We start from the raw sequence: 13533 nt of genomic DNA, 5'->3' as shown, positions 1-13533 counted from the left end.
TTATTATTATTTTTTGAGCAGCTTTAAATTCGCAACAGTATTGAACAAAAGGTTCAGAGATTTCCTATATTCCCCGCCTTCGTATGTACATAGCCTACCCCGAGTTAACATTCCCCACCAGAATAGGATTCTGTTATAATTTATGAGCCTGCACTGACACATCCTTATCACCCTGAATACATAGTTTAATTAGGGTTAATTGGTATTGAACATTCTATGGATTTGGACAAATGTATAATGACATGTGCTAATTATTATAGTATTATACAGAGTCATTTCACCACCCTAAGATTTGGAAACTACTGTTTTTTTCCTTGTCTCCATCATTTTGGCTTTTCCAAAAGGTCATTTAGGGGGAATCATAGTATGTAGCTTTTCTAGACTGCCTTCTTTCACTTAGTCATATGCAACTAGTGCTATTCCATATCTTTTGAAAGCTTCATAGTGTCCTGGGTCCTTTCTCCTGTGTTGTTTTCCTGCTCTCACTCCTGAGTAGGGTTGGTGAGGAATTTAGATAGTGTACCTTAACTGTTAGTTTCATTTTGGGCGTAATACCAATTAGTCTAGTCCTTTCATCCTTCAGATCCGGCAACAACAGTTCTCTTTACTTTCAACAAGATCAATTAGTGTTACTTGTGAATGAATATTTAAACTTCGAAAAAGTTAATTAAGAAATGTTATTTTTCAAAATAGAAAATATTTTCTCTTGTTTTTCTTACTCTTTTTTTTTTTACCTTTCATCTTATTCTTTTTTTAGTTCTTTGCAGCGAAATCAGATCCACAAAATAAAGGAAGATACTTTTCAAGGCCTGACATCCCTAAAGATTCTGTAAGTTCCTCTATGATTATCAGAGGCAAATAAAATTATTGTCAAGCTGTAAATTAATATATCATTACAATTCCCATGTTAGTAAATATACTTAAATATGATTTATTATGCATAAATACTATTTTTCAAACTTTACCATGTGGTACTTTAATTTCTTTTCAGTTTTTTTTTTTTTTTTTTTACCTTAGCTAATTTATGAAATTTGTGAGTCAAAAGAATATAACATGTATAGCTTGAGGAATGCACCTTGTGTATTTTCAAGTCATAGTAGTGAAGTTTGCCAGCTTTTTAGGTGATGGGTGGGCACGCTATATCCTGTGTGTTATAGCCAACCTGCTTACTGTTTCTGTCAATAAAGTTTTATTAGAACACAGCCATGCCCTTTGGTTAAGTACTGTCTAAAGCTGTTTTCACCATGCTATGGTGTAGACAAATAGTTGCAGTAGAGACCATGTAACCCCCAGAGGTGAAGAATATTTACTATCTGGTGCTCTATAGAAGAGGTTTGCTGACCCCTGTACTGGTGTCTATCATGACAAACACCGCTAATATGCAGCAGACACACTCATTTAAAAAGTGATTTGTATTGGAGGACATATTTGTGCCTCATACTCTATTAAGCACTTGGGAATGTAGAGATGACTAAGACAAACCGTGTCACTGCCTTCATGCAATGCAGAAGACACAATACACTTAATTAGGAAACTTTTTTTTAATATAGAAAAAAATTGGAAACATTGACAATGAATTGAAATTACAGATACTAATATATCAAGTTTTCCTGTAGATCCCCATTAAGAAATCACACGTGTTCTACTAGAAAAATACTTTATTGGTAGTTGGGTTTCTGGATCTTGCCTTGTGGCAGGCTTCCTGTGGGTCTGGGCAGTAGTAGGGAAAGGGACCGATTCCCAGATGCAGTCACTTCCAGAGCACCGATAAGTGACAACAATGCAAATCTACCCTGGCTTTGTCACGATTTGGAACCAAGTCTGTCGAGTTTTCCTATTATCCAGGAGATGTGTCATGGAATGAATTTATCCTATCTTTAAATTTCCATTAAGGCTCCCTGTAAGTATGACTGCAGATTATTTCTCTGTTTTATTAATTCTGTAATATCAGAATTCCACAGGGTGTGTTCCTGAATGTAATATGTGGCTCTGGTGTTGATATGGATTTTTTTTTTCCTGCTTGGGGGAAAAATGGTATCTGAAGCCCTTCTGGAATGCTCTTGTTTGCGTATTGATTCTTTGTCTTCCCGAAGGGGCCTTATCACTAACCTTTGAGAATGCAAACAACACTAAGCCTGTTTTTATTTTCAGCTTTGTCCGGAGCTGTGCTTTTCCTCACCTAGTTAATCGTACCAGAAGCTATATCATATCATTTGTATTTTTGAACTGGTACCAGAGTGATAAGGAGGAGAAAATTCACAACTGTTTTGAAACAGATGCCAACTGAAATTACTCCTCCCTGGAACACATTCCAAGAAATAGATTGTTATGAAGGGGAGGCCTTCAACATAAATATTAAAAATGTTGTTGAACAGGATTAAAGATCTTTGTTATTTTATCAAGGTTATTATGACTGCAGCAGATCCTAAAGTGTAGTCAAAGTAGTTGCATTTAGAGTTTATTTGAAAGGAGTTAACAATTTATTTTTATAATTGCAGAGATCTTAGTAGAAACCTGATCCATGAAATTGATGACAGAGCTTTTGCCAAGCTTGGGTCAATAACGAACTTGTAAGTTTCATGCAATGATATCATGAAAGTAGTGAATAGTCTACAGAAACTTGTGTTTTAGCATTACCTACCCAAATCATCTTTCTGTTGAGTGTTCCTTTGTATAAATGCTAATCTGCTATCATGTAGTGACAGCTTCTGAAATGGTTTTTCCTCGCCTATACTTCTTCTTAAAGCTCTAGTATTTATGATGTTAATACATGTACAGACTTGTGTTTTAGGAGTTAATTTGAAGTCTTATTCACATTTTAGAGATGTAAGTTTCAATGAAATAACTTCATTTCCAACGGAAGGCCTAAATGGGCTAAATCAACTGAAACTTGTGGGCAACTTCAAGCTGAAAGAAGCCTTAGCAGCAAAAGACTTTGTTAATCTCAGGTGTGTTTTTCTTTTTTGTGAAAGTTTTGGTAGGCCTTCAGATTATAGAGTATCCTGGGTTTTTTTTTTCTTTTCTTTTCTTTTTTTCTTTTTTTGCTGTGGTTCTCAGATTTTCAACCTCAATCCTCACAAATTTGGAAAAAAATAGAGCACTATTCCATTGTTGTTGAGAACATGAACTGTTGTAGCCTGTGATGCTGTCAAAGAGATAATATAGCCCTTCATCAGAATGGTTTTATGTATAATGGGATTTATCATTTGCAACAAGATAGCAGAAACCACTTGTGAGCCTATAGAAAACTGATACAATGTGAAATACTTCATAGAGACAGAGTTAGAGCAGGGACCTCATTAGACATAGTAGAGAGAGGACTTGGGAATATTATCATGGGAAAAGAGAATAAATATTTTCATTATACTTATATGAGAATGTGAATTCATTTAATGGTGTAAAGTCACAAATGAACTGGAACATTAATTTTATTTTATTTTATTTTTTTGGAATGTTAATTTTAAATGAAACTACCAGTTTCATATGATACATGGGGTGTGGTTAATTCATTTATAAAAGGAGTCTGATATGATTTTTCTTTAAATTGCAGTATTACTATTAAGCTTTAAAGATGGCTTGATTCAAATTCAGTTTTTCAAAGCATACCTTATCTAATTGGAGAAACTCATGGTGTCCCCTGATACTAGAGCCTTTTGTTTTCAACAAATGAGGAAACCAAGTCCAGAGAGGATAAGGACCAGTTTAAAGTATTTACCTTTCACAAAAGAAAAGCATGTCTGTGAAGTTGGTATTTCAGTATTGCCATTTTTTTTGCCATTTTTTTCCAGGTCTTTATCTGTACCATATGCTTATCAGTGCTGTGCATTTTGGGGTTGTGACTCTTATGCACATTCAAACACAGAAGATAACAGCCTGCAAGACCACAGTGGGTCAAAGGATAAAGGCAAGTGCATGAACTTTTAAAAACAGAACACTCTTTACAGCATTAACCAAAGTCTGTGTTATTGTAATCAGTTTGTGAAGGATCAATATGAAATATGTGGAGAAAAAATGGCTTTTCTGTACTGTGTTCCTGACATCTTTAATATGTTATTAAGTGTGCTGCACACTGAACTTATATCATGTACAAGAGAAAACACTGCTGGAAAAGTGTTGTAATCTTTTAATCTGCCTGCAGCTTGAATTGAACAGTTTGTATTATATGTTCAGGTCTCAGTGATGTGGCAGGTGTCACCAGCAGTGCTGAAAATGAGGAACACAGTCAAATCATTATCCACTGTACACCCTCGACAGGTAAGCACAGTACATTTGGCTGCAGTTTCTTGCTTTAAACTTCCGGGGATAAATGTGATTTCTGTAACAGAGGTAGGACTATTTCATAAGACCTGATTCACCTGTGGTCTGTATACCAGGAGCTTAGGCGTCTCTTGCAGAATCTCAGGCCAGATCCATGACTCAGAATCTTTGTGTTAACAAGCTCCCCAGATGGGGGTTGCACACATTAAGGATGGAGAGGTACTTTCTTCATGCAACTTTAACCCTGGGATAGTTCTAGAAGTTACTGGTCTATAAGGACTTTTAGTGTTATCCTTTTATTTTTTAAATGCAACCTTGTCTACTTCTCTATTTTACTTCACTGAACTTTAGTAGACTTGGGAGAGTTACTAAACTGACACCACAATTTAGTATTAGGTCGTGACTGTGATATCCTGCCTAATCTATCAGAGAAGATGGATGTATAATTTTACTGTTAAAAAAAATTTAAATGGCTAAGTTGTGTGCTATGAAGTAGATTCCTATTTAATCACACTGGATGTTCTGAACATTAATTTATAACTCAGAACCATAAGTATTATGGATTCTTTAATGATTACTACAGAATTGGTGAGCTTCTTCAGAGGCTGTGTGTGTGTTCTTTTAATACTTAACACAGTTCCTGGTGTAGAGAATAAGTTTATAGCAATCAAATGAGTGAATGGGGGTGAATGGGGTTGACCAGAATCTTTTATAAAATCTATAAAAGGTATTGATTGTTAGAAGTCAAGGGCTGTAGTTCACTCACTTGTTTGCTGGGGTTTTTGTATTGGACTTAAGGAAGGGAAAGCCTTTATTAAAGGGGAGTCTAGACATGAATATGCAGAGATTCCATTTCTTTCTTTCTGATTTTAAACTTTGGGGGTCAGCCAGGAGGAAAGTTGGTCTGAGCTCATCTCCCCAGGTGGCAATAGGAGTGAATGGCAAACCTATTTCCCCAACTCCACTCTGACGTAGTAACACAGAGACAGCCATGCGGTGATGTAAGCAGGAAATGAAGAGAGCAGGAACCTTCTTTTAAAACCAGAGGAGGCAGCAGGTTTCCAAGACAGAGGAGTGGAGCCGACTTCCCAGGCCCTTGAGGGAAAGTAATTCCACCCACTAGTCAAACATTTTCCGAAAGGTGTCCTATTCTCCCGGGTCATAAGAGCTACTCCTTGTTCCTTGTAGAAGGATGAGTTCAGATTCAGAGATAAAGGCAAAAGCTTCCTCTTCATACTTCCCTGAGGGGGGAGGATAAAAAAATTAACTAGAAAAAAAATTTTTTTATAAGTTTCTTCAGTCAAATCGATATAAATAGTGCAGCTCAGGCTTGTTAGGTCTGTGAATATCTCAGTGATAAAGACGCTTTACAGGATGTATCAAACACATATTCTTGTGCTCTGCAGACAATATTTTGTTTTTCTTTACTAACCTTTAAATAAAACAGTTGTCATTTGGGACATAACTAGCATGCCAAAGTCAGTTGCTAGAACATGCAACTCAGCTACTAAGTTAGTTCTTGCAGTTCTAGTTTAAGTGATGCAGGGTGTTATTGGACATAGTTTTACATGAATGTTAACATCAGGGTAATTTAGCTCTCACTGTACTATTTTGTTCAATGATCTCTGTTGGGTCTACCAAACACTTTGAAATCTCTGCATGAAAAATGGGACTAATTATATTTATCTTAGCCTGCTTCATCAGATTGCTTTTGAAGGCTATAAGAAGTATGTATAAAATATATGTTACATATATATATCATATATAATTAGTATAAAGTATATTAGGAACTGGGAAGAAAGAAGATAAGGACCTAACATTTTTTGAAGTCCAACTATGTACCCAGTAGCCTGTTTAAGTACCTTGTATGTATAACTTTACTTAAGCTACACAATGCTATGAAATAGGTATTATTATCCACAAGTGGGAAAATGAAATTTATAGAGATTTAAGCTGCCTTCTTAAAAGCAGCAAGTTATAAACCCTAAACTCAAACCCTAGTTTATCCGATTCTAAGCCCCATATGAAGTAACTTTCACATACTAGTCACTGTCCTATGTATATCAACTTCAGTAAGAGAAAAAGTGAGAATTTTCCTTTAAATATCACTGTATGACTTTGCCAAGTAGTTAATGAAATAAATAAATATATATTAAGATGACGTATTAAAATAAATTTTTAAATAGCCTAGTCCAATGATTAGATGCCTAAGAAATGATAATCTTTTCAGTTTGGGTCAATTTACTTTGGTAGTAGATTAATTATTCTATTAATAGTTTCTCACGCCATATCTTAATGGAAGATAGTCTTTTATAAACTGTCTTTTCTCTCTTTCATTTTAGGTGCTTTTAAGCCCTGCGAATACTTGCTGGGAAGTTGGATGATCCGTCTTACTGTGTGGTTCATTTTCTTGGTGGCATTGTTTTTCAACCTGCTTGTCATTTTAACAACATTTGCATCTTGTACATCAGTGCCTTCCTCCAAATTGTTTATAGGCCTGATTTCTGTGTCTAACTTATTCATGGGCGCTTATACTGGAATCTTAACTTTTCTGGATGCTGTGTCCTGGGGCCGATTTGCTGAATATGGCATTTGGTGGGAGATAGGCAGTGGCTGCAAAATAGCTGGGTTTCTTGCCGTTTTCTCCTCAGAAAGCGCCATATTTTTATTAATGTTAGCAGCCGTCGAAAGAAGCTTATCTGCAAAAGATATGATGAAAAATGGGAAAAACAGTCACCTCAAGCAGTTCCGGATTGCTGCCCTTTTGGCTTTTCTGGCAGCCGCAGTGGCAGGCTGTTTCCCCCTTTTCCATAGAGGGGAGTATTCCGCATCCCCTCTGTGCTTGCCATTTCCCACCGGAGAAACCCCATCATTAGGGTTTACCGTAACTTTAGTGCTGTTAAACTCACTAGCATTTTTATTAATGGCCATTATCTACACTAAACTCTACTGCAACTTGGAAAAAGAAGACCTTTCCGAGAACTCACACTCTAGCATGATTAAGCATGTCGCTTGGCTCATCTTCACCAACTGCATCTTTTTCTGCCCCGTGGCGTTTTTCTCTTTCGCGCCATTGATCACCGCCATCTCGATCAGCCCCGAAATAATGAAGTCTGTTACTCTGATATTTTTCCCATTGCCTGCTTGCCTGAATCCAGTCCTCTATGTCTTCTTCAACCCAAAGTTTAAAGAAGACTGGAAGTTACTGAAGCGCCATGTTACCAAGAAAAGCGGATCGGCCTCAGTTTCCATCAGCAGCCAAGCTGGTTGTGTAGAGCAGGATTTCTACTACGACTGCGGCATGTACTCACATCTGCAGGGCAACCTGACTGTGTGTGACTGCTGCGAAGCCTTCCTGTTGACAAAGCCAGTGTCCTGCAAACACTTAATAAAATCACACAGCTGTCCTGCCTTGACAGTGGGTTCTTGCCAAAGGCCAGACGGCTATTGGTCCGACTGTGGCACGCAGTCCGCCCACTCTGATTATGCCGATGAAGAAGATTCTTTTGTCTCAGACAGTTCTGACCAGGTTCAGGCTTGCGGAAGAGCCTGCTTCTATCAGAGTCGAGGATTCCCTTTGGTGCGCTATGCTTACAATCTCCCAAGAGTTAAAGACTGAATCCATGTGTTTGTAACTGTTTCTCCCATCAACCAAAATCACAGTGTTTATAAGAATGAACCCTAGTCTGATCTCTCATCTGGGAAGCACTTCAGTGATCACTGCCTGGTGTCACTTAGAAGAAGGAGAAAGGTGGCAGTTATTTCTTCAACCAGACCTTTGCAAAGGACGAGTGCCTGAACTATGGACTGATGACAAAATACAGTGTCCAAGCAATGTGTAGTCTATTTGAAACAAATAGTTAACTTGAAAAAGATTTTATGTATATCATAGCAATATAACGTTGGGTTTTTCTGATCCATAAGGAGCAAATTTATACCTGTTTTTGAATTAAGCACAAGATAGAAAACAGCTGTTAATATTTTTAAAGAATATTTTAAATGGTGATTTTATGTAATTGAAGACAAAGGCTTGCTAATTTTACCTAATGTTTCATCATTAATCTCAGGACAACTTACTGCAGGGCCAAAAAAAAAAAAAAAGGTGGAGGGGAATCGTTTCCCAGATAGGACTATGAGATTGGATGTAGGCACTAAATTCTTGCATTTTTCTAATCCATCTCTGACATAATAGAATCATCAATTTTGTGTAAGAGATTTAAATCTAAAACCTGATGTTTTAAAAACAATATTAACAACTGTTAGATTTTAAAAGAATAACAACACATTTGTCTTCAGTCATTATGCATTGCTTTGTGTTGATCACAGTAATTTTTTCTTCAGTGCTTTGTGATCATACTATTAGGAAAAAGTAAAGGGCTCATTGCAGTGTGATTTTAGTAGATTTGGCTAAACTACTAACGGGATTTTAAAAGTATCTGAGGGACTTGATGGCTCCGTATAATGTTCTCCCCGGAGAAGGCAATGGCACCCCACTCCAGTACTCTTCCCTGGAAAAACCCATGAATGGAGGAGCCTGGTAGCCTGCAGTCCATGGGGTGACATGGAGTCGGACACGACTGAGCGACTTCACTTTCACGTTTCACTTTCATGCATTGGAGAAGGAAATGGCAACCCACTCCAGTGTTCTTGCCTGGAGGATCCCAGGGATGGGGAGCCTGGTGGGCTGCCGTCCATTAGGTCGCACACACGACTGAAGCGACTTAGCAGCAGTAGCAGCAGCAGCATAATGTTCTCAAGGATAAAACTCTTCCTAATATCATTGGCTCGATCAGTATTTTCCAATTCTGTTGGTATGTGATCTACCTGTAGCTTGGATTGTACAGAAAGTAAATTGTGGCAAATGGTTTCAACTAAGGTGGAAGAAATCGGGAGTAATTATGACACAAAGCACTTACATTTATTTCTTAGTGAGCTGGATTCTCCTGAACATATGCTCTTACGTGGACGCTACCGTATATTTTCCCTTCTTTTGATTTACAAGAGCCTGTGCAACAGCTCTGAAACTGTTCTTGTGAGACAAGACAAATATGTCACTAAGGAAAAAAAAGGCATAAAGCTTAGGGCTATGTCTTTAAAAATTAAAAATTCTACTTGATAGTCATCTATGGACTTTTGACATGTCATTATGTGGAGTCTTAAAGTTATAAATGTTCAATATATTTTTTGAACAATATACTAAATCAATAGCAAATCCACTGCCATATTAGTTGTTCATGAGATACTAAAAAACATTAAGCTAGATTGCAGTTTAATAATTAAACTGTATATAATGTGCATATAATGAATTTTTATCTTATGTAAATTATTTTTAGAACACAAGTTGGGAAATGTGGCTTCTGTTCATTTTGTTTAATTAAAGCTACCTCCTAAACTATAGTGGCTGCCAGTAGCAGAATGTTAAATTGTGGTTTATATACTTTTTGCATTGTAAATACTCTTGGTTGTACATTGTCAGTGTAATAAAAACAGAATCTTTGTATATCAAAATCATGTAGTTTGTATAAAATGTGGGAGGGATTTATTTACAGTGTGTTGTAATTTTGTAAGGCCAACTATTCACAAGTTTTTAAAATTGCCATCATGTTTGTATATTTACACATCTGATAAATATTAAATCATAACTTGGTAAAAAAATCTAGCTAAAAGTTTTTTTCTTCAAAAGTCATGTTACTGAATACTTTCATTGCATTCATTTAAACAATAGAGTAGCAGATATTTAAAATATGTGGTAAACTGTGTTATACATATGATAGGAAATATTGTATGCAGTGTGTTGAATCATTAAACTTTCTGGAAAGCAATCTATTTTGCCTTAATTTATAACTAGGTATATGAATGAATTTGTTTTAGTGTTAAACTAAGCAAATTGAAGTAAAACATTTTTAAGAGTTCTAGAAGAAATGTTGGGAGAACACTGTGCTGAAATTTAGAAGTAAGGCTTTATTGTATCCTAAGTCTGAACAATACTCCTGGAAAACAGACTATGAAATTTAAGAGGATACCCTCAATTAGATCTTATTTAAAAGCAAATAATTTTTTTTTTTTAAGAAATTGCATATTCCAGAAACAGGCAATTGCCAAAATGCAGTAGTCCTCCCTTTCTTATCTGAGGTTTCACTTTCCATAGTTTTAGTTGCCCAGTCAACCCTGGTCCAAAAATGGAAAATTAAAACGGAAAATTCTAGAAATAAAGCCATAAGTTTTAAAAATTGTGTGCCCTTCTGAGCAGTGTGATGAAATCTTGCACTCCTATTCTGAAACGAATCATCCCTTGTTCAGTGTTTGCTGTCCGTTCGTCACTTAGTAGCCATCTCTGACTCAGCGCTTGTGTTCAAGTAATGGCCCCAAAGCATGAGAATAGTGATGCTGGTAATTTGGATATTCTCTTACTGTGCCTAATTGATAAATAAAACTGCTATATTTAAAATGGATAACCAATAAGGACCTACTCTATAGCACAGGGAACTCTGCTCGATCTTATGTGGCAGCCTGGATAGGAGGGGAGTTTGAGGAAGAATGGATACATGTATATGAATGGCTGAGTCCCTTCACTGTACACCTGAAATTATCACAACATTGCTAACTGGCTATACCCCAATACAAAATAAAAAGTTAAAAAAAAAAAAAAACTGTGTAGGGAAAAATATGGTATTTGTAGGGTTTGGTACTATCTGCAGTTTCAGGCATCCACTGGGAGTTTGGGACCCTCGTGGATAAGGAGGGACTGTTGTGCTTAGAACTAACTCAGTATTCATAATGATCAAGTCCTCATTTTACAGATGGGAAAATAGAGGAAATTTTAAGTGAATACCTGACCCATACAGCAAATTAGAGCCCAAACCAGCACCCAGTTCCCCTTAATTTTTTTTGTTTGTTTTTGTTTTAAACTTCAGTATATGTTTGGAATTTCCATAACCAAAAGTAGAATACTGTAATTACCCCTCTTCCTACGCTCTTGGCCCTCACTGCCCATACCCATCATCCAACTTTGGCACTTGTCAAGAGCACGTGGTAAATGTCATTTCTTCTTCATCCCATTCACTCACCTTCTGGAATCCCTCTGCCCCTTGGATTACACTGAAGCTAATCCTAGACAATTTGTTTCATCTGCAAATGTTTTAATATGTTCCAGGGCTACATTTTTTAAAGAGGTATAATATATTGCCTTAGAACTCACTGGTAATAATGTTACTTTTGTAAGAGATTTTCAAGCAAAGGTCTCTCTTTTCACTTATACAAGATTACAATGCCAACGGGGAAAAGAAAAAAAAACAGGAATTATCCTCAATATACCATGAAAGTGAAAATAAATATATAAATAAATGAGTAGTAAGGAGAGAAGCAACTAAGTCAACATCCTGAAACTTAAGGGAGAGGCCTTCTTTTGACCTTATTTATACATCTTATATAATTCTACCAAACTTGATTATGGTTTCTCAGTCCCAGTAATGAAAAGGCGCTGTAAGAAACGAGACCACAGGATTTGATTATGTTCAAGCACCAACACTAGTGGCTCTTTGCCTCATAGTTCCAGAGTTGTTACAACATAATGTAATACGGTCATGTATTGGATGATTCTGAGGCATCCAGGAAAGGGCATAATTTGTTTAAAATGTTTTAGATTCCCATAGTAAGAGGTTACAGTGGGAGAGTTTTGGAGCTTATATGACACAAGTCACCATTTACCATTTTCTCTTATCTGATCCTGTGCTAGAAGTTTTGAGAACTAATAAGATGATATAACTGGGAAACCAATTACAGAATTTCCCTGTTTTACAGAGGAGTGAGTAAGGCCTTGGAAAGGCCAAACAGCTTATTTAGGTGATGTGTGTTAGTTGCTCAGTCGTGGCTGACTCTCTGTGACCCCATAGACTAGCTCACCAGGCTCCTCTGTCCTGGGATTTCCCAGGCAAGAATATGGGAGTGGGTGGCCATTTCCTTCCTCAGGGAAACTTACTGAGGGAAACCTAGCAAATAAGAGAAAAACCATGGATTTAAATCCAGGTCCTTTCATACTGAAACTTGTTTTCCTACTATGCTTCAGTAATATGGGGTGATGTTTATTGGGAACAGCTTCTCAAGTTTACTCCCTTATGAAGCTCTAAAGTGACCCAGGGTGATACTGTTTTGCATCAATCAATTAATTTATTAATTCTAAAGATCCTCACCTAAAAGGTTTTAACCAGACATGACACTATTGAATAATTAGGTAAGAGAATGAAAACTCAAGCCATTTTTATTCCTCCATCAATTTCATCACATTTAAATTGCTCCAGTTTTCTTCCATTTTCATTATTTTTACTGAAAATTTTAACAAAGTTTACATTCCATTTAAAGAGTTTTAACCATGTCAGACTTTATTTTTCTGGGCTCCAAAATCACTGCAGATGGTGACTGCAGCCATGAAATTAAAAGACGCTTTCTCCTTGGAGGAAAAGTTATGACCAACCTACACAGCATATTCAAAAGCAGAGACATTACTTTGCAGACTAAGGTCCGTCTAGTCAAGGCTATGGTTTTTCCTGTGGTCATGTAGGGATGTGGGAGTTGGACTGTGAAGAAGGCTGAGTGCCGAAGGATTGATGCTTTTGAACTGTGGTGTTGGAGAAGACTCTTGAGAGTCCCTTGGACAGCAAGGAGATCCAACCAATCCATTCTGAAGGAGATCAGCCCTGGGATTTCTTTGGAAGGAATGATGCTAAAGCTGAAACTCCAGTACTTTGGCCACCTCATGCTAAGAGTTGACTTATTGGAAAAGACTCTGATGCTGGGAGGGATTGGGGGCAGGAGGAGAAGGGGATGACCGAGGATGAGATGGCTGGATGGCATCACTGACTCGATGGAAGTGAGTTTGAGTGAACTCTGGGAGCTGGTGATGGACAGGGAGGCCTGGTGTGCTGCAATTCATGGGGCAGCAAAGAGTCGGACACGTCTGAGCGACTGAACTGAACTGAACCATGTCATATTTTATTAACTATAAATCACCCTTGGTTACTATTATTTCTACTGTATATAATTCTTTGGTGTCAAGTTTTGCAGATCTAAATGTCATCGAAGATTTTGTATCACTCCTTGGTCAATGACAAATCTTGTGTGCTGCTTTAGCCACTGTCTGTTTTCATTTTGTGATATTTCTACTAGCAATATGCATTATGAGCTGGACAAAGCCCGTTTATTAGCATGAATAAAGCAACTAGCTTTAGTGTCTATTACCTTTCCCTTACTACCTTCATCCCCACGCTCAATTCCTGAGAG

At 37.1% G+C, this 13533-nt stretch overlaps 1 protein-coding gene across 1 annotated transcript in view; it reads left to right on the top strand.

Moving 5' to 3' along the window:
* LGR4 (leucine rich repeat containing G protein-coupled receptor 4) overlaps window positions 1-13485 on the top strand; it is a 109434-nt gene extending 95949 nt beyond the window's left edge. Inside the window, exons 13-18 of the mRNA XM_040258917.1 lie at window positions 758-829; window positions 2499-2570; window positions 2823-2948; window positions 3789-3904; window positions 4171-4254; window positions 6600-13485. Coding sequence (XP_040114851.1) covers window positions 758-829; window positions 2499-2570; window positions 2823-2948; window positions 3789-3904; window positions 4171-4254; window positions 6600-7876 — 1747 coding nt within the window. The 3' untranslated portion in view covers window positions 7877-13485. The remainder of the gene's footprint in view (window positions 1-757; window positions 830-2498; window positions 2571-2822; window positions 2949-3788; window positions 3905-4170; window positions 4255-6599) is intronic.
* Window positions 13486-13533: the final 48 nt, after the last annotated feature.

The sequence above is a fragment of the Oryx dammah genome, unplaced genomic scaffold (genome assembly GCF_014754425.2).
Source record: "Oryx dammah isolate SB20612 unplaced genomic scaffold, SCBI_Odam_1.1 HiC_scaffold_17, whole genome shotgun sequence".
In the NCBI taxonomy this organism is placed as follows: domain Eukaryota; kingdom Metazoa; phylum Chordata; class Mammalia; order Artiodactyla; family Bovidae; genus Oryx; species Oryx dammah.
This window is presented reverse-complemented; position numbering and strand designations above follow the sequence as displayed.